We start from the raw sequence: 21,691 nt of genomic DNA, 5'->3' as shown, positions 1-21,691 counted from the left end.
TAGGCATGTTAGAATTTGCTGCCAAACTTTTTGGGGTCATATGGACACCTTCTTTAAATAAGCCACATTTACAGCAGGCATTCCTGACACTTTTTCCATTCTCTCATTTTCTTTGGCGTGAAGGAGTTTACAATGGGTGGATATGACTTAACTATTATTATCCACTCCCTTAAGCAGCCTGTTAGCTCAATGATTTCAACAAAACAAAAAAAAGAAATTCAATTAGTCTGCTGGCACCACAATGTACAAATTCAGCATATGCAATGGGCTACAATTGCAATCCCCAATTAACACCGCCGGCAAACTCACTAAGGTAAATATGACCGTTGCCCAAGTCGCGGAAACGGCTCCTTAAAGTAATGCACAATTTATCTTCAGCCTTATTACGTGGAGTTAAAATGTTGTAAATTTCGCACCTGTGTCAAACTCCAACATATGTATAGAAATCACTCAAGAGGGCTCAATGCAATTTCCACCTCTGTTCCATACATGTAGCATCAATGTTTACCTTCTCTGGGTGTTTGTGACAGAAAAGATCAAATAAGGAAAAATTTGGGAAAATAATACAGGCAGGACCCGCCGCTCCTGGCTATCCCGCTAGACAGCGATACAGCAGTCACAAATACACTTTCGCAAATGTGCATGCGTTTTTCTTAAATGGGATTCTTGGGAGGCAGGCTGGACCAGAGCTGCAAACCAAAGAAAAAAGGAAAAAAACAAACGCAATAAATGTGGTTGCTAAATAAACCTCGATGTTTTAAAGTGTAACAGTCCGTACCGCTTGCTCATATTGGTGTAGTCGCAGCAGGCAGCAGTCATGTGGGACAGTCTCTACGCACGGATCCGAAGCAGCACTGAAAATGCAGATCCAAATAGAAATGGGCAGCGTTCACCAGCGAGACAGCAGTCACAAATACACTTGAACAAATGCACTTTTGCAAATGCGTGCCATGTTTCAATGTTCGATTCAACTCCAGCTTCGGAACAAATTCTAGCAGGGAGAGGCCTCCAGATATACTAGTTGATCTCCCATTCATTCTGCTCGGTCACACTCTGACTGCTGAATGCCCTTCTGAGTGATTGGTTGCCTGTCTGCCAATCGGGCATACAGTGTATTCAGGCCCTACGCCTCCCTCTCAGACACTCACAACAAGGAATGTGTATTGGGATAAATACCCGGCCATTCAACACTACACACTGCATTAATACCAGTTTCGGGCAGGGCTGTCTCAGTCATTGTGTCAAACACCAATAACCAGACATCCACAACAGGAAGTGCATATTGGTCACACACTCCATTCACCCAGGTCCCACCCACAGGGTGTACCCACAACATATAGTCACTGGGAAGGCTCCAGCCAGTCTGGCTTGGACTTCACAACAGCACCATATATGGAACTTCCACCCAACAGCCAGTCAGGGGGAAGGGACAGAGTCAGGGATTTCCAGGACTTTGGGAAAACAAGGTAACGTGCAATAGAAAGCGAGAGGCCACAGGGGCCATCTTGTTTCCTATCGGGAATCAACTGATTCCAGTGCCAATGCCAATGCCAGGGCCTGGGTATCCCAAAATGGAGGATACTCCGAGCACTTGTCAGATTCAGCATGGAGCTGCCACCAGCCCATACCCTGCTCTGTGGGCCACACACAGGTGCCCAAAAACATACACCAGGGGCACAGGGTTGCACCCCCACCCATGGGTGCCATAAGGGTATCCCATGGGTCTGTACACCAAACCAAAAAAATTAAGAGCTGCACTGCCAGGAGTCCCACATGGACTCCTGGGCAGAAAACAATACAGAACACAAATAAAAGGACAACAGGACAAGGACAGGGAGGCCCTAGTCCTCCAATGCATTTCCAGCATCACACCTTGTACTTAACCCAGGGCACTGTTCCACTGGGTGCACTTCTCCCCCTTCCTCTACCTTGCACTTCTTGTCTTGTGGCTCCAATGTGGGCTCGACAGCCATGGTTCTCATCTCAAACTGCCCTGCCCGTACAATGTGTTGTCACAAGACCTAGGGGAAACATTACATCCATGCCCCCAAACACTCAAGCTCTCGAAGTCAGAGTTTGGGTAACTACCTCAAAGATGTATGGACATACTTGGAGGCACGAAAACTTAACACCAGCCATTGTTACTCCAATAAATGGAAATGTTTTGTCGTTTGGTGCAATACTAAAAATATCACCCCTTACTGTTCACCTAAAGATATGGTCCTTTGTCTGACACACCTTTTGGACTAAGGACTTGCTGCCCTCTCTGCGTATACCACATCTCAGAGCAAGGTTTCATGTGGACGATTCCTGCTGTTAAGGCTTTTATTGAAGTGGTAAAGAGGCTTCACGCTCCTATTTCCAACCCAACTCCCTGGTGGGACTTGAATGTTGTTCTCACAAGGTTAATGGGACCTCAGTTCGAACCAATGCATAAGGCTCGGCTTAAGGCCCTTACCTATAAGACTGCCTTCTTGGTGGCCATGACCTCTATAAGGAGAGTTGGTGAACTGCAGGCTCTCTCAGATCAGAACCCATTTGTTACTATCCACAAAAATGTGATTTTGCTCACACAGCCCTGTTTTGTGCCTAAATTCATCTCAAAGTTCCATGTTAACCAATCAATCCAACTTCTTACTTTCTTTCAGAACCTCACAAACTCAGCTGAAATTAGTCTCCATACACTAGATGTTTTAGGAGAGCGGTCATGTACTACCTTGAAAAGACTAAAGCTTGGAGAAAGACAAACCAATTCTTTGTCTCTGTAGCAGCTGGTAGGGTAGAGGATCCTGTCTCTAAATCGACCATTTCCAAATGGATTGTCAGCTATTTCCAAATGGATAACTTATGCTCTTGCCAAGAAAGACTTACCCTTTACGCATAGTGCTCACTCTACTCTGGACACAAGGGCTACAATAGCATTCATTGCAAATGTTTCTCTAGATTCTATTTGCAAAGCAGCAAATTGGAGTTCGGTTCATACCTTCACCCAACACTACTGCTTAGATACACATTCTAAGTCTGATTCTCAGGTGGGACAAGCAGTGCTAAGACCTCTCTTTGCTAAAGTTCCTTCACACATCCGACCACCATCTCCTGGTAGTGCTCTAGTCTATGCACAGCATGTGCTTCTAAACAGATTCACAAGCATCGGAAGACATACATTACTCAACGTAATCACATTTCTGATGATTGTATCTGCTTTGATTCACACGCGCCCACCCTTCCTCCCCTCTTGCAGTAGAAGCAACATAGACATCTTAAACCTTTCTTCTGTACTCGCTCTTTGTTCGATTTCCTCACGACAGAACAAAAACAACTTGTGTTACCTTTTGACGTGTCGCGTTAAGAATAGTGTTCGTCATACCCATGTTGACGTTCCTTTTCGATCTTTGAAAAAAATCTACAATACTCTGCGATTACCACTAGTTGTCGCACTATATGCACAGCATGTGAATCTAGGCAGAAACAATCATCATAAATAAGATTATGGTGAGTAATGTATGATGGATATAATTTCTCAGGCTTGTGGATCTGCTTAGATCACATGCTTTACATAGGCTGACATCTAGTGGCAGCTGCACAGTATTGCATTTTTTGTTTTCAAAACTTGAAGTGACATTGACTGGGCATGCCATTAATGCTATGACTAGTGCGCCTTCCTCTGTACCCTTGGTTCATCACGTGTCGAGGTTCCTCAAATTGTTTTTTTCCGCAGTCAGAGTCTGACGCATACCAAGGAGCTCCTTCATTTGGCTGATGCCATTACTTATACAGAATTTGAAGTTGGACTTTCTGTCCTTTTGACGGCTGTATACCGTTAGAAGGACAAGACCATTCGTCAACGACAGCGACTCCCGTCTTGCTGAACTTTGTCTCTCGGCCTATCTAGACCCCATCGGTAAAGTAGGGAGAGTGGCGGGGAGGTCATAATCCAACTCACTTAGAGAATGCATATTCCCCTATACTTCCATTTATTCAGCCAGGCTGCCATCATTCCATACTATAGAAAATACTGCTTTTAAATTCTGTCCTTCCTGTAACAGGAAGTTTCCCTGGAAGGATTCACACAGTGTGTAACCTTTGCGTCGAAAGAGACCACTCCAAAAACAGTGCAAGTCCTGCAAACTGTTTCGGCCAAAAACTTTAAAGGACTGGAAAACTAAATGCTTGGCCCACCACGCATGCAGGCCGAGGCCGCCATGAACGCCGATTGATCCTCCAGCGATGCCAGCATCCTAAGTGACGCTGAGGGCAACCGGGACCCAATGGATTCCTGTGTGCGAGCCCCCGACTCCAACAGGCAGGGTGGTGGTTCTGCTAGAGAGACGCCAGCCGGCGGCTCTGGCACTTCCACTGCATGCCACATTAAACACCCCCTCCTCCCCATGGCCGCCAGCTGACCATGTCGTCGACTGATGAGCCACATGCGGTGTCGAAGGGAAGGTCTGAAAATCCGTCCTCTGGGCCATCACGTTCGTGATCACCACATGACCGGCCCCCAAAACGGATGCCAAGGTCAGTTTCTGACACAGCAAGCAAATCAGGAAAGTGTTTAGGTTTCGGCGAACATGCGCAGAAGACGCCTTGGCGGCTCACGCTAAAAATAAAAAAATGAGTAAACCCATTCAAAACACGTCTTTGACACCCTCCTCAAAGCAAAGACTTCAAAAAACTCCATTCCTTGATGCCCCTACCCTCAATCGCAATGTTCAAAGGATGGGGAATACTCTGCCCCTAAGGACACCCTTTCAGGGGTAATGCACTACAAACAGCAGACTGCTCCAGAGCCTTTGCCTTCACCTGCTCCCATAGTGTTACCTTCCTCCTAATGTACCCCGGAACAGGTTAATAGGGTTATCAGAAGAATGTCTAGTTTAGTTTACTTTGTGGATCAACATTCAGAATAACTTACCAACCTCCAGGGGCCCCCCCTCAAGGCAAAGCAGCTAACGAGCAGCCCATGCCATAAAAGCCTGCCTGGACCTAACACAACCTAGTACATCTACCTATCAAACTGAGTCTCATGACCTATACTATTACGACACCCAAGGTTCCCAAGACCCTGGCGCATTAGCCGACCAAGGAGATTAAGGGGACATGGAGGATACAGATCAATAATATGACAACAACAATGTATACATAATCCAATCCCCATACCATACCGACCAACCAGTGGCTGCTTCCCTGGTGGACAACCAGCTGCAGTAAAATGATCTTTTCAAATCTTCAGAACACTTTAAAATCGACACCCAGGAAGCTCAAGTCGATAAAGACTTTGTAGAGGACATCCTTGGGGATAAGAATCTGCAGCACAGTTCATCCCACTTCTCCAATCTGTTCAAAGGCGCATTCAGCCTTCTCTACTTACCCCCAATCTGACATGGGCAGTCAACCCATGCATTGAGAATGTTTAGTCCAGCCACATCAGACGCATTGTACATTACGGAAGGTGTATACAGGGTAGGGCCTGAGCGGGCAAGGCCCATCAAAACGCTGCAAATGCCCACTTTGCAGCGCTGTGTGGGCATTTACAGATGTTAATGTCACTGCGGTGGGCCCAACTACATTAGCTTCAGGCCCCAATTGTTAGATAATCCTGGATACGCCTCTGAATTATGGGCCAGCTAAAGCCCAACTCTCTAGTGACCACCACAAGGAAGAGGGTGGGCACAGCCTTAGCCTCTGGTGAAGCCCCTCCCCCACCTGACGGCGAGAGCAAAAAGATGTAGACCCTAGGCAGGAAAGTGACTTCCTCAGCTGCCTACCAAGTAAGGATAGCCCGGCGCTACTGTCCAGTTAGACTTGCCACAAGTGGGACGAGATATCACAGGAAATAGACTTGGTCCCAGAACCACTAAAGACACAACTCTTACAAACAGTTGCTGAAGGGAGACCAATAGCAAGCTGCGTCCTTAAATATAATTTAGACGCAGCAGACAATGCAGGCGAATTGTGGCGGAAGGTACCCCCATCAAACGCCATGCATGGCTACGTCAGTCAGGTTTCAAGTTGGAGACCCAAAACACCCTTTTGGACATGCCTATCAAGCCAAACACATTATTCGGTAAAGCGTTCGAGGACACACTGAAAAGTGCTAAGGGGGGGACCTATGACACCCTCAACTCGCAAACAAACCCTTTGTGCAGAGAGGAGGATCTAATGCACACCGATTTAGAGGATAGACCTCCCAGCGGTCCTCCAACTACAACCAGGGCGGGCAGAATTCACCCTGGGGTTTCTCACAAGGGCAGTCCTCACCACAGTTTTCAAAGGGGCCACAAAAGGTCCAGAAATGGAGGCAGATCCTCCTCCTCAAGAGGAGGCTCCACCCCTCATAAGCAGTGGCCACCCACTACAGGTCCCCTTCCATGCCTCTCCATTATGGGGTTGCAGTTCTCATTTTACCCATGCATGGGAGGGGATCGCGTCGGACAAGTGGGTACCTTACACCGTGGCGAGAGGCTATTGCATAGAGCTAATACAAACAGCAGCCAACCACCCGCCAAGACTAAGAAAAGCTATACAGGAAGAACAGCAAATCCTGCTAGAAGTCGTCAAGGCGCTGCTGCTAAAGGATGCCATAGAAATGCAAACCAGGTAAACAAGCTCATCTATACAATGTACTTCCTAGTACCAAAGAGAGACCTAACAATGCGCCCTGTCCTAGACTTGCACCCCGCGAACACTTATGTCAAGTCACAAAAATTCAGCATGATAACGCTACAAGAAGTAACCCCACTGCTAAAACAGGGGGACTACATGGCAAACTTGGACATGAATGATGCATACTTACATATTTAAATGTTCCCAGCGCACAGAAGATTCCTGCGCTTCAAAATAGCGAATCAACACTACCAATTCAAGGTGCTACCCTTTGGCATAGCCTCTGCTCCAAGGGTATTCACCAAGGTCCTAGCGGTAGTAGCAGTGAACCTACACAGAGAATAAATCCCTGTGTATCCTTATCTGGACTGATAACTGGGGAATACCCTCAAATTTGCAAGCATAAAACCCAACAAACAATCAATCAGCTGTTCCAATTGGGATTCTCAATCAACATGAAAACAGTCTTGTTCCAAGGAAAACCATACTCAAAGCAATGAGCTTGCTCAGGATGATGGCGTAATGCATTTACCTAGTTCCGCACGCATGTTTGCGCATGCACCCAATGCAAGAGTGGGAAGCGAAACCGTGGTCTCAAGCAAGCGGTCAGTGGGACGATCTAGTGGTAGTTTCGCTAGCCCTAGTTCAAGCGCTACGCTGGTGGACAAAGGGAAAATCTGTTAACAGGAAAACCATTTCACAACCCTACAGTGAGGGCGATTGTCACAACAGATGCATCACTTGCCGGTTGGGGAACCCATTACCTTCACTACACAGCGCATGCCCTGTGGACACAGACCACAGCCCAAAATCACATACACATTTTGGAGCTGCTAGCAGTGCTCAAAGCCCAACATGCTTTTCAAGTGCATCCATCAGGTCAAACAGTACAAGTCGTCAGACAGCACCGCTGCTAGGTTTTTCATAAACCATCAGGTGGGCACACACTCAGTCTGTCGAGGCTAGCCCAAACAAATTTGGAAGTGGGCACTCAAGCGGAACATGTTCCTAGTGTCGTAACACGTTCCAGGGGAACTCCATTTTCTAGCAGACTCACTAAGCAGAGATCCCCTCCCCGAAGAGCACGAGTGGTAGCTCAGGGAAATTTGCTTATGCATTCCCCCCCCCCCCCTCCCACCTCCCAACACTGCTCCTAAGTTGGATAGTGAAAAAGATGCACCAGGAAAAATAACTTAAAAAGCCAAAAGAATTGTTTTTTTTTAAAAAAAATTAAAATCTGATGTCCGCGAACAGTCCGGATAACCAGGGCAGTCCTGTGATGTTCACGAACATCTGAGATGTTCAGGGACATCTATGCCTATTTCCGCATTACAGCGTTGGTGAAAAGCAGTTTTTGGATGGCTTATAACTTTGGCACCACTCTATAAAACTGCATGACATTTTGGAATTTCATTCTAGACCTGACTCTGACTGGTTCTGTAATGGTGCTGTTTTGTCAAGAGAACAAAATTAGCGGGGCATCAAAAAATATTTCAAAGGCCTATAAATGTGGTGCCTTTTTGACGAATCTGCTAATCAGTTTTCAAAAAGATTTTAGACCTAGATCTGAATGTTTCTGCAGTTTGGTGAGATTTTGTCAAGAAGGGGTCAAATTAAATCCAGTTGCGGTGGTTGAATTTGGTGTGGTGGCACATGCAGGTGGTCCCGTAGGAGTACTGTCCATGTAGTCCGCGACTGAGTACAACATTGCACTCACTGCATTTCACTTTAGTAGTTTTGGCCTTTGGTACTTTCCCAACAGTGGTAAAACGCTGCCACACCCATGCTTCCCTCTGGGTGCTAGAGGTAGGGACTTCCTCGAACTAATGTCCTTGGTCCTCTTCATTGTCTTCTGAAGTACTCTGCTTTTTTTGTTGTGTAGATCCTCCAGCTCGTGGTGGTGGCTCTTGGGGAGATGGCAATAGCTGATGCCATTTTTAAGATTTATAGCAGTTTTTCTAATATTCTTCCAAGTAGGTGTTGTGTGCTAGATTTTTAATGGATGAGTAAAAATAGGTGATGGAAGCTGTGCAAGTGTACACGTTGAGCTTCAAAGTTCGTAGATCAGTTGGAAAATGCTGTTCCGAAGTGTTCGCGGACACTTACTCATGCTGTGCGCGAAAGCATGGTCCCGTTGCACTGTCCGAAAAGTCTGCAATGACGTCAGATGTTCGCGAATGTCGACCACAAATGAAAGGAAAACGTGTATAGAAGTGTTAAATAATACTGGTAAATTGTAGGAAATTGGCGTGCAGTGGTAAAATCACATGAAATTCACTGAAAAAACGTTGTTAAAGGGACACTCTGCTTAAAAGTAATACCAAAAACCCCCAAAATTAGCCAGTTATGATAAGCTAAGCAACCATAACTCACGCCACCACTGTGCACCGCTAAGACTAACACCCAGTACATGAAAGATGATATCACAAATGGCATTGATCTGGTGGTTTCGCCTCACAAATGGTAGCAGGGATAGACGGGCGTAAACCTTATTCCCATCCAAAACTTGCATTTTGTTATACTTCAGTGAGGGAAGAAGATATTGTATTTCTCACAATGCCATCTGATCTCTCATGGCAAACATTTTGCTGTCATCATCCATAGATGTGATAATGCCGCTGCACTTCACGTGATGCAATTAAATTAAATTGTAGAAGTGAGGGCTCCGCCGCCGTACCAGGCACCGGAGTTAGTCATTAATCAAATGCCATACAGAGATTCAACATTGTTTTATCTATATCTAATTTATACACTGGTGAAGTGCTTCAAGGCAGGAAGGGAATAAGGGAATACAGTAATAATTCTTAGGCCTTGAAGATTCTGAATGATCTAAACAGAGAAAAAGAAAACTAGATTAGGCCCGACTACATTTCTCCTAGTGTAAGTGCATGAAGTGTTACAGATTGCATCCAAGTTCAGGAGGGGGGTGGGGAGTCAGGACAGACAATTAACTGGTCCTAGTACAATTAGGTAATGCATACGTACATATGGAGGTGCAGGGATGGGCAGTGGGGGGGTGGGGCGACAGAACGAGTCTGGTCCATCAGGGTCCTAGGTTAAGTGCAGAGGTTGCCCCGCTCATGGAGCGCAAGCTGAAAGTGCAGTTATGCTCAAAAAGCGCAGTGGCCTGGAGAAAAGTGCAAAAGACTGGTGGGGTGCCAGGATCCTGTTAGGCTCTAGAGGTGAACCAGGCAGCCAGTCAGCAAAAACTGAAAAGAGATGGGGATTAGAAGGAGGGTGGAGAGAAAAGAAAGAAGGTTTGCAAAGGGGGGGGAGGGAGTGAGAGAGAGACTGTGTTCCGGCTCAAGACTGAGAGAGGCAGGGAGGCTGTTCCAGAGGGAGATAACTCCAGAGGATAAAGATCTACCCCCAAATCTATTTGTGTAAGCGGTTCACCTGCAGAGAGTTTGAGGACGATGAACGGAGGACTCTAGAGGGAGTGTATTTAGGAAGAGAGCGTTGTAGATGGAGCGGGCCCTGGCCCCAGAAAGCCTTGTGGATTATGCAGAGGATCTTGAACTTGATCATTGCAGCTACAGGGAGCCAGTGGAGGGATTTCCGCGCCAGAGAGATGCGGTCCCAGGGCTTGAGGCCAAGGATAAGTCTTGCAGTTCTGTTCTGGATGAGTTGTAGTGGACGGAGAGTGGAAGTAAGAAGATTGAGAAAGAGGCTGTTGCAATTGTCCAGCTTGGAGAGAACCAGGGCTCTCCAGGTGATGATCCTCTGGGTGAAAGTGAGAAAAGGTTGCAATACCTTTGAGGAGGTGCAGCTGGTAGTTGGACTTTTTGGAGCTGTGAGAAGAGAAGGAGAGAGTGGAGTCGAGGATGACCCCAAGATTTCTTGCCTCATTAGTAGGCGAGGGTGCAGGGCCAAGGGAGGCAGGCCAGTGAGAAAGTGGGGAAGCGGGAGCAGGTGTCCCAGTGAGTACAATCTGTCTTTCTGGTATTCAAGCAGAGATCGTTAGCAGCACACCAAGCCTGAACTGCATATGGACAAACTGGGATGAGCGAGGAGGAGGCCGAGGGTAGCCTGAAAGAGGGCTGCGTGTCATCCACATAACACTGAAAGTTAGAGATAAAGGTAGAGATCCTGTGGGCCAAGGGGGCTATGTAGATGTTGAAGAACGAGGGGAAAGGTATACTGGTGGACACCACAGGTAGATAGGGTGGTAGAGGAGAGAAAGGACCCAAGTGCCACCTGGTAGGGCTGGTCAGAGAGAAAGGAGGCGAGCCACGCCTGGGTCTGATCTGTGAGGCCCAGGGAATCACGGAGACGGGTGATCAGGACGTTGTGGTTTACCGTATTGAAAGCAGAATAGAAGTCTAGAAGAATGAGGACAGAGGGAGAGTTAATCAAGATTTGAGAGCAGTTCTTCATGGGTGTTCAGAAGAGCAGTTTCCGTGCCTCTGGATGCTCTAAAACCAGACTGATGGCCATGGAGACAACCAACAGAAACAGTGTGGAGGATAAGTTGAGTGATGGCCAACTTCCCCAGGAGTTTTCCCAGGAAAAGGGTGATGGGGATCGGATGATAGTTTGCCTGATTAGATAGGTCGGCAGAGGGTTTTTTAAGCAGAGGGTGCACAAAAGTGCTTGAGGGAAGAGGGGGAAAATTCCAGTGGCGTAAAAGAGGTTGCACAGATCGTCAAAGGCTGGAGCAAGCGTGTCAATATTGTCCTTGATGGTTTTGCAGGGGCAGGAGTCCACTTGTTTGGAAGAGGCTTTCATGGACCGGACTTGTCTTGATACCTGATCAGGTGTGACGGGGGAGAGGGAGGAGAGAAGAGGGGGAGGGGGAGGAGTGAAGGCAGCCGAGGGGGGCCCAAGAGATGTTGGTGCAGGAGGGGGAGCAGAAGAGAGAGCGGTCAGTATGTCATGTGTTTTGATGGTGAAGTGTGCGGCCATGGCCGAGCAAAGGGCCTAGGTGGGTGCAGTAGAGGATGCGGCTGCAGTAGGGTTGGCCATTTCCTTGCAGACTTTGAAAAGTTTGGTCGTGGATGTTAGATGCTGCGGAGATGCAGGCTTGAATGTAGACTCTTTTCTTTGAGCGGATGCAGAGTCTAAATTACCTTTGAAGAAGGCGGCAGGCCAGTTTGTTAGAGGGTGCACCAGAAGATGCCCATTTCCGTCTGTTGCTCTGCCCTTGTGTTTAAGGGAAGACGGATCGGATTTGTACCAAGAGTTGCACTTTTTGGCAGGCTTCAGTCGGACCCTCATGACCGGGGCAAGAATGTCAAGAGTATTGGAGATGGAATGGTGAAAGTTACAGAGGGCTGTATCAGGGTGGAGGTCAGCTGCAGGAGTAGGAGAGTAGGTTGAGGCAAAAGCGGCCACTACACACTTTTTATGGGAGGACCTTGAAGGCAGGAGGTGGTGTAGGGGTATGCCATTGCTAAAGGAGAAAAGCGCTTCAAGTAAGAAGAGAATGATCAGTCTGTGACAGTGGGGTAATGGGAGGAACAGAGTGGGATATCTGTGGAGATGAGAGCATCCAAGGTGTGGCCAGCAGTGTGCGTTGGACCATGGGGTAGAATGGAAAGGGAAAGGGAGTCGCACAGGTTGCAGAAAGGTCCTGAAGAGTCAGGCGTGTTGAGATGGATGTTAAGATCCCCCAGCAGGAGGAGTTGGGAAGAGGAGAGAAGAGGACAGGTCAGCCCATGCTGAGAGGAAGAGGGTGGACTGGCCCGGCGACTGATAGAAGGTGGCCAGTTTAAGAGAGGCAACAGGCGAGAGAGAGCGGGCCTGCAGGCTAGGCACTAGAACCGAGTGGGAATAATGGAAATGGGGATCCACTCACCACCTGGTCTGTTGGGCATGGGCACGGAGAGGATCTTGTAGTCTTCAGGGAGGAGCGTGACAGAGCTGTCCTTAAACTATATCTCAGAGCAATAACATCAAAGTCCAGGAGTTCAAGGAGGTGGCAGGTGTCAGGAGTGCTTGACAGCAGAGCAAGAGTTTAGTGTGGCAATATTGAGCAGGTGGCTACTTTTGAAGGACTTGCGTGGGGGGTGCAGGGGACAGAGGTCCCCCCCAGCAAGCGGCGAGTGCCTGAGAGATAGAGGTAGGCAGAGGAGGCAAGGATGACAAGGGTGACAAGGGTGTCAGTGAGGAGGGTGCAGGCAAGGGAGCCAGGATAGTGGAAGATGGCAAGAGGGCCAGTGTGGTAGGGGCCGCAGGAGGCAAGGGAGCTGTAGAGTGGTTGGCCAGGGCAGCAGGGTGGAAGAGGCTGACAAGGTTGTCAGTGTATTGCATGTAGGCAGGGGAGCCTGTACAGTTGAAAGCGACAAGGGGGGGGGGGGAGTTGTGAGGTTGGTAGGTGGCAAGGTAGCCAAGGTGGACGTAGTTGGTAAGGGAGCCTGGGCAGCTGTGAAGGCAGGTGGAAAGGTAGCCCGTGAGGAGGAAAGTTGATGAGATGAAGGAAGAGCCTATCAAAAAGGTTGAGTTGAGGCCCTTGTACCAGGATGGTCCCATTTCGATATATATTTATGATGGCCCTAGAGGTGTTAAGAGGAGGCAAGAAGGGCCTCCCAGCAGGTGCCACCATTTTGTGTGGGGAAGCGTAAGGGAAAGACTGCGAAACCAAAGGGGATCGATCGCAATTAAGGAAAGTCCTTTGACCTTTTCAACAAGGAACCATTAATTTCCAGAGACCTCGAGAATGGAAAGCTTGAGACCAGGAAACCAGGCTGAAGAATCCTGCATTGTGTCGGAGATACCCGGGGCCGTCCCGCGCTACAATCAAGGTTGGGAGAATTACCAGCCGTTGTATTATCATCCTTGGTTCCAAGAACAAAGCAGCATTGGTGAAGTCAACACAGCTGGTGAGTCTGGGAGACCGATACCAGACCGGTCTCTATTGAAGCCAGCCAAGATTGCAAGCAGCAACATTGTAAGCGGAGTGCTGGAATAAAAATTGTTGAAACGTGTGTGATAAGAGACGCAAGTGAAGTTAAACTGCTGATGAGTGAGTGAACTTTAAAGCAAGTTCCAGTACCTTTTGACAGAGTGGTCCGGCACCACGTGGGGAGCTCAATTGAAGGTCTCTGTAAGGTATCCAGCTGATAAGTAATAACAGTAGATACATTTGGTCCGATCCCGGCATAGTGAGACAAATTGAAAGAACAAATAAATGTGAATCTAAATGGTCCTGCGACAGGTCAAGCAAAATCGAGCGCACTGTCGAAAGGCTTCGATTTTGATGAAATAGAGACAGTTTGGAAATGTACATGAATTTGGTCCGAGGCCGGGAAAGGGAGACCCATTGAAGGTTTTGTGTTAAAGTGGGTTGGAACCCGGTGGAGGGGGACCCGGGGTGAACAGAAAATCACTTGAGAATTTGTACATGTGAAATCCTAAGAAGAAAGGAACTTTGATGTGTGTCGTGTTGCATCAGGCCCTCTGAAATAAGAGACTTTGACTGGCAAAGAGACTTTGGTACCTTTAGCACAGAAGGCCCTGATGTTGAATTCTTGAACTGCATCCTCGTGCGAGTGAAGCCAGAGACTGCTACGCTCGAGTGTGCTGCCTTGTCCTGTGCTGAAAACGTGGGGAAGGGAAGCCAAGAGCTTGAATATTCTGACATATTTCTTAAACACCTTTCATTTGCATAATATTGTTTCCCACACTATTTGTATTTAGAAGTAAGGATTGGCAATAGGTTTATTAGTATAGGCCCTTTTTTATTTTGACAAGATAGTAATAGAACTGCTTATTTATTATTTGATGGCCGTAGATTGCTCCCATTTTAGGTTTAGGATTAGATAGGTGCTTAACCAACACTTTAAAATTCAGTAAACACCCTTGAACTTTTATCACTTGTGTCTGTCTTACTGTTTGATACCATGCCTTCCTTGCATAATTCTGTGAACGACTTAAGCATAGGCATTCGTTTAATATTGTAAAATTATACATCATTTTTAACCTTTGCTTTCCTGAAGAGAAAACTCTAATTTTTGAAACGGTTTAAAAATGCGTGTCATGTATTTGAATATAAAAGTGATTGCTTAACACAGTGTATGTGTATTGGTTAGAAAGAACTCCAAAGATAATGTGAAGTGGCACCAATAAAACCAATGAGGTATTGTTTTGCATATTACAGAGTATTTTGGGAAGATGGGAATGACCAAAGAGCTTTAAAGCTGTCATATGTCTGAGAGTTGTATGACTGAATCACTACATACCTAAATCATGCTGGGATTGGTACACGTTTCCTTGTTTTCTTGTTCAGATTAATGGGTTTGTGAATTAAAGTTCTGACCTGTTGTCCTGTTAGTTGGAGTGTGGTCTCCTGATAGTAATAAAATGTATTCCAGTATCCTTGCGTTTGTCAATCTTTATCAATTTCTGAACAAGAAAACTTAGACTTAAATGGATATTTTTTATCTTTTTGAATCCACAGAAACTTATGAACTTGTTCACACCTGATGAAGGGCTGATTAGCCCGAAACGTATTGTGCAAGAGACAAAGAGATATACCTAGACAATCGTCTTTCCTTACATAGATCCATTTGACCTCACAGAAATGGACACTTAAATAGTTGCGTTCCCACTTGGGATAAGAAAATAGTTTTCGTTGCAAAATACTACTGCAAGATTATTGTTAGAGCAATGTATTATTATGTTGGAATGTCTATGAAAATTAAATGGATCAAATATACCGTATGCAGGTAATTTGACCAACTGAACTGCACTTCATTGTATACAATAACAAAAAATATTCTTTGAAGAAACTAGTGTATGAATTGGTTATTACTCTTTAAATATTGACTATAAGGAAAATACAAAAATGTTTGTTTTAGCATTGTTTGATGCTCAAAAGTGTGTAAAGGGCTTCAGTCACATTGGACAGGGTGTGACTGTGACTCAACTCTACTTACTGTAGAACAGACCACCAAATGGAGGAATCTCAGTAAAGGGCTCTTCATAAACTGGCTCATGCTTACCCCCAGGATCCCTTAAATGTCCAGCAGCAGTAAGGGTCTGAAAACAGTGAGATTCCCCCTAGTCCTGGTGCAAGTTGGGGTGGTCCAGAGGCCCCCTCTGTACCTCCCCTTGCCAAACATAACATTGCAGATGGCGCCCCATGCTTCCCGCCCCCCCATGACCAAAACCTAACTATCCTTTTTCCCCCTTCCATAGCAGTCGGATGATTGCTTATCGGCAGCAGGCGCATAATTAAATCCCCTGCTTTGGGATTCGTCTTAAGTACACCATGCTGGAGAGTACCCACCCGGGCTGACATCCACGTACTGAGATGACATTTCATTCTGCTCCCTATTGCTTTGCTCCCAACATTTCGTGTGTAGTGACATACTAAGAGACGTTGTCCTTTGGTTTCTTTCTTCTTTGAATTTACAGTGAAGGCTGTGCAACCGATTAATCCCCAAGACGTCAAGAGCATTACTCTGCTACAGGTCTGTGAACCACCTAATATGGATCTTTCACTTACCTGCTTTAGGTGTAATGAAAAAAGTGAGCACATTGTTATCTCAATCTTTTATTGTTGAAGAATTTTGACTCCAACGGGTGCTATATGATCCACCATACGGACCCCTAATAGGCCATCAGTGGATTGGTTATTTGAAACACGATGTCGGTCATTTTCAGACTTACTATATGCTTTATTATATTTTACAACCAGCAACCATGCCTTTGAGTAATTGAGCTATTTGGTGTTCCCACAATGGGTCCCACTGTCCAGGTCCGGAAGAGGGCAGATTACTTCAAGACCTGCCGAAACATTAACAGAAGGGACAGGACCATAAATACGGAGTCCTGCTCACACCTTTTGTTTGCTAATGATTAGTGACGTCGACCAGAGAGAGGTCTGGTGACTCATCAATTACAAAAAAATGAACTGGGTGCTTTGACCCACAACTCCCAGATCAAAAATGTTTTAGAAATGCCCAAGGAGTACATACCCACAGGAATGTATGGGTCATAGCTACACTTATAATGTAGAGGTAGCACTGCATATCAAAGTCCCATACACATACAAATGGATCTAAACTGTATATGCTATGTATCATTTATTCAAGTGTCTTATGTAATTTTGGTATGGAATAAAGTGTACTGTATGCATTCATTTGTTCGTTTCTCACCATATGCATATTGTTTGGCACAGAATATACTGTATGTCAGTGTACATGAACTCTTAATATACGATTGCCTAAAAATACTGTGCAAGTTGTTATTGGAATTTGCTGTTGCTGGGAATGTTAAGAACCATGAGCCATTGATTATCACTGTTAGAAAATGAACGCACACCCTTGTGCACACAATTTAGACTATTAGGACACCCTTTGTCACATAGTATCTTGAACCCCAGGTCCTAATATAGAGGGATTTCCCTTCTGTTAAAAATGAAAGAAAACAAATCCTCTGACCCCAGTCGCAGGTTAGGTATTTCGTCACATCGGGTAATCCAGTTTTATCTGAACCGTCGCTTGTGTTCTTGAAGCAAAACCATATATACATTTTGTTTTGTACAGTACATACTAAATTAAGAGTTAGTATGTATGATGGAGATGAGGAAGCCCTCAAGCGTATCCTCTGTCAAAATAAAAATGTTTTCTCTTCCACATAGAAAAGAAAAGGGTGTTCACATCTGTGAAAGGAAGTCAAGGTCTGAAAGCTGAAGCAAAGAAGAAACAGATCAGAATGTGGTTCAGCCCTCGTAGTGGGAAGGTGAAGTGCATTCTGAACAAGGCACCACAGCAAGAGCAGACCACTGTCAATGGAGATGCTACTTACCAGACTGCCTGCTCCACGTTTGCATTTTTGCCTTCCCCACCGAGTGAGGAGAGCCCTAAACGACAGAAGAAACCACAGAAGAAACCATTACCAAAGACTAAAAAATCGAAGAAAAAGCTACTGGAAGACATAAACAAGCAGTGGGGCTTTGGGAAGAAAGTGAGGGGAGACAGCTTCACCTGCAATGAAACCCAACCTCAGGAAGAACGTGTAGTCTCTTTCTGCAGCCAGCCAGTTGAAATATGCCAGCCAGAAGCGGTGTCTGTTGAAGAGGCATCCATAAAGCTGGGGCTCATGACTGAACCAAGCCCTTCCCAGAATGGAAGCGTTTGCCACTTGCAGCTGTCAATACAGGTCAACCCCTTGGAAAAGTGTCCAGCCACTGAGTTCACATTTGCTCCGGATCAGGATTTTCTGCAGGTGGAGACAGCCCTGGTAGGAAATGGGCAGAAGCGTGGAAGGAATCAGTCGGCGTCTCTCCTTGCCTTACCAGCTTCAAAACGACCACAGCTAGAAAAATCAAACACGACCTCTAAACTCTGTAGTGATAGTGCAGAACATTCACTGACACATTCCCCAGAGAGGATCTCTCTGAAGAACACCCACACCACAATTGCACAGATCTCCTCACCTGCTGCTGAGGAGCTTCCTGGCACCCCCCTGCAGCCCAAAATTCGGATTGCTGGACATTATAAAGAAACTGGCAACCTTCCCAAGTCTCCCATCACATCCCCTGGCACGCCAATGTCCACTGTCTATAGCTGTGCTGGGTCAGAAAACTTCAGTCCATCCAGAAACCTCTTGAGTGGCAAGCGAAATTTCAAGGGGGAAACCATGTTGCATGTTGGGTCCATCAAGGTAAGAAAACCGTTATTTCATTTTTGTTTTGGAGTGCATCCAGTTCTTATTCTGTTGCATCCGCAAAGCTCCTTTCCCATTTTGTAATGTTATTACTGTACATTTATCATTGCAACCCTTTGCCCTGTGGTGTTCTATTCAATTTATGCTGGAGCATTTTGTGAACACGCACACTGTCATTCAGTGTTGTCTTGTTGGAGTCTAGCGCCATAGGTAAGGGGTGACCAGTAATGCATATGTTGCTTGCTTTGTAGTGTGCTACCAGATCATTTAAGGTTTTAGTGAGTGATCTAATGGGTGTGTTGAGACGGCCCAAAAAGTCCCTTATAACCCAGAGGACCTTGATTCTATCCAAACTGGGCTCGGACGAAGTAGACCAAGTGCACGGCAAAATCCAGCTCGATTATCGGTCAAATAAAGCGGGGACAGCATACCAGCCTTAAAATCTCGCCGCTCTCAGCTTATTCATTACAAATGATTGAAGTAGTACAACTTTGTTATAAATTACGTCATCACATTTTATTAGTTCATGAAAACCTATGGGGATTGGTTAGTGGTGGTGGCTACATATACACTCCATAAGGTTCAAACATCTAATTGGGTTAAACTTGTCTGATGGCTCCTCCAGGGACCACCTCTAAATTTATAAAGGTAAAAATGCATCATCTCTACACCAGGTAATTAGTTGCACCTTAAACCGTGGGTGGTTTAACATTAGGGTTTCTAATTGGTTGGCTTCTTGCTAACCAACCTTGGACACTTGACAGTCAATACAGGAGCCAGGCAAGGCGTAGGGAAAGAGGCCCATGGGCTGTTCATTGTTCAGTAAATAAATTACCATCATTTATTCCTAGGACATGAGCCATGGTGATCTTTGTACTCAGCCTTGTGCGGCGCCCCGTGTCTGAATGTGTAGGGAGTACGGCAGGTATCCTACATGTTTCTGCTTCTAATGAATAGATGATGGCTTCCAATTATGAGTCGCGTTTGAGACATTGTTTGGAATATATTTATTCTGTATTTATTGAGGTTATTGCGAATATTAATGTAGGTGTCCTAATTTCTTTTGGCACTGGAGACAGTTATTGTTCATGGAGTCTTTTAGCTTCTGATATGACTGCACCTTGCAAACGAAGACTGGTTGTGCTCTTAATTAAGGAGTATTCTACTGCTTGCGTCCTGTGAATTGCCAGCTTGTACCTTCTATCGACTGTTCCAATCCTCCCTTGTTTCAATGTAATTTTGGTTTGGGTTGTTAGCTACTGTCTGCGCTCTGCACGGCACTGTATTTCGAGGGGATTGGGTCCTCCGACGTATTCCATATCTACGACATGTAATCACCACAGCTGTGCTACTTCGGAAACTTTTCCGGCTCCTGCGTCGATGCGCCGACGTAGAGGACCTCGTCCGACGTCATCCGATGTGATAAGTAGGACGCACGACGCCCGTAGCCTCAGTTCCGTTTTTTCCGCGAACGTGTTGCTTCGTGTTTCTCGGTTCTAAGCCTCGACTCTTTGGAGTTCTGTTCTTTCTGGTTCTTCGGACCTGTTCGTTTGTGAATTTCCTTCGGCGATGTCTTCCACTTCGTCTTCAACCCCGCGTCCGGGCTTTAAGAAGTGCGGGGAGTGTGGGTCCAAGATGTCGGTGACTGACTCGCACGACGCCTGCCTCTGGTGCCTCGGGGAGGCCCACGACACGGATGACTGTATCGACTGCCAGTCGCTCACGTCCAAAGCCTTACGCGAACGTAAGAAGAAGTTGTCGGTAGGTCGGGTGTCCAAGCCCCGGAAGTCGAAGTCGGCGGGGCTTTCGACGGATGATTCGAGGGGTGACTCTCCGCGTCATCGTCGGAAGTCTCGTCGGTCTTCTTCTAGGAGTGGGTCTCGCCACTCCTCAGCCTCTTAGAGGCATTCTCGGAAGCGCCGTCACCGGTCGCCTTCCAGGTCCTCTTCCGAGGATTCTGCACGGCACGTCGGTTACCCCACCAGCCGTGCGACGCCGGAGGAATGGGCTTCCTTCGGGAAGAAAATGTTGGCGATTCTTGAGTCGCAGGGTACTCAGCCGTCCGCGCCCCCGAGTGGGGTCGGCCGTTAGAGGTCGAGAGACACCGCTCTCAAGAGTGGTCGGCACGAGTCACGGGAGCGGTCCCGTTCGGACAAGGAGGCTCGTTCTCGCCGTACCCGTTCCAGGTCCCGGTCCTCGACACGTTCGAGACCGTGTGCTCCTGTGAAGTCTTCGAGGAAGACATCGACGTCTGAGGCGTCGAGGGCGTCAACAGGCTTTCTCGAGGCTCCGGCTTCGAGGAAGTCGTCGACGCCGTCGACGATCAGGTAGTCGAGGGACACGCTCGGGGCTCCGGCTTCGAGGGCTGTGTCGACGCCGCCGATACTGGAGGCGCTGCATCTGACGTCGACGCCGATCCTCTCTGCGCCGTTGCCGGTTTTCTCGACGTCGGCGCCAATTCGCTCGACGCCATCGACGCCTTTCGTGTCGGAGGTGCCCCGTGTCACGGGTGTACCCCCTAGGAAGGCTCTGGTTAAGAGCAAGCACTCTCGGGTGCCTTTTCGCCACCTGGAATATATTTCAGAGGCGGATGAGGATTCTGATGGCCTGGTTCCTAGTCAGGTGCCAGATGAAATTGTCTCGGGCCATAGTCAGTTTGACGATTTGAGGCAGTCACTGCATGATGCCAGTGGACTGGACACCTCTCCGGAGGTGGAATTTTGTAGGCCTGAGCCTGGCTCCCATGCCGATTCCTCGTACCGGCGCCTTATGGCTAGGGTGTCTGAGTATCTGGGATGGTCTGCTCCCCCAGGGGAGTTTGTGCAGGATGATCTGACGGACATCCTTGATGTTGGTCCCCCAACTGACCCGGTACTGCCGTTCCATATGGCTTTACAGAGAAGGGTGGCGGCGGCTTGGACTGCTCCAGAGTGTCTCCCGGCGGTGGGCAGATCCTTGTCGCGTAAATACCGTCCAGCCAGTAGCGACCCCTGCTACTTGACCAGGCACCCCACTCCGGAAAGTTTGGTGGTGCAGGCGGCCACGGCCCCGGCAAAGCAGGCGTCGTACCCTACCATCCCTCCTGATAGGGACGACAAACGTTTTGATGGCTGGGCGAAGAAAGTGTTTTCTTCTGGTGGTATGGCGCTTCAGGCGGCCAACTCCATTTGTGCCTTGTCACATTTCACGCACACTCTGTGGAACTGTGTTGCGTTAGCGGCTGAACATATTCCCGAAGGGGATGAACGGGATGGTTTCCTTGCTATGGTCCAGGATGGTAAGGATGCCATGTGAGTCCGTTCAGTCGGGTCTGGACTTGGCTGAATGTGTCAGTAGGTCCATGGCGGCGAGCACCGTGATACGCAGGTTTGCGTGGTTGCGGAAGTCGGGGTTTGCTCCTGATGTGCAGTCCCGGCTCCTCAACATGCCCTTTGACGGTGAACACCTTTTTGGCAGGAAGGCTGACGAGAGC

The 21,691-nt window shown here is 47.3% G+C and overlaps 1 protein-coding gene across 1 annotated transcript in view; it reads left to right on the top strand.

Annotated features, from left to right (window-relative positions):
* BARD1 (BRCA1 associated RING domain 1) overlaps positions 1-21,691 on the top strand; it is a 1,013,377-nt gene that overhangs the window by 431,793 nt on the left and 559,893 nt on the right. Inside the window, exon 4 of the mRNA XM_069615932.1 lies at positions 17,192-18,216. Within this exon, the coding sequence (XP_069472033.1) occupies positions 17,192-18,216 (1,025 nt within the window). The remainder of the gene's footprint in view (positions 1-17,191; positions 18,217-21,691) is intronic.

The sequence above is a fragment of the Ambystoma mexicanum genome, chromosome 9 (assembly GCF_040938575.1).
Source record: "Ambystoma mexicanum isolate Mex_15411 chromosome 9, UKY_AmexF1_1, whole genome shotgun sequence".
Classification (NCBI taxonomy): Eukaryota; Metazoa; Chordata; class Amphibia; order Caudata; family Ambystomatidae; genus Ambystoma; species Ambystoma mexicanum.
Note: the sequence above shows the minus strand (reverse complement) of the source record. Positions and strands in the feature narration are given on the sequence as shown.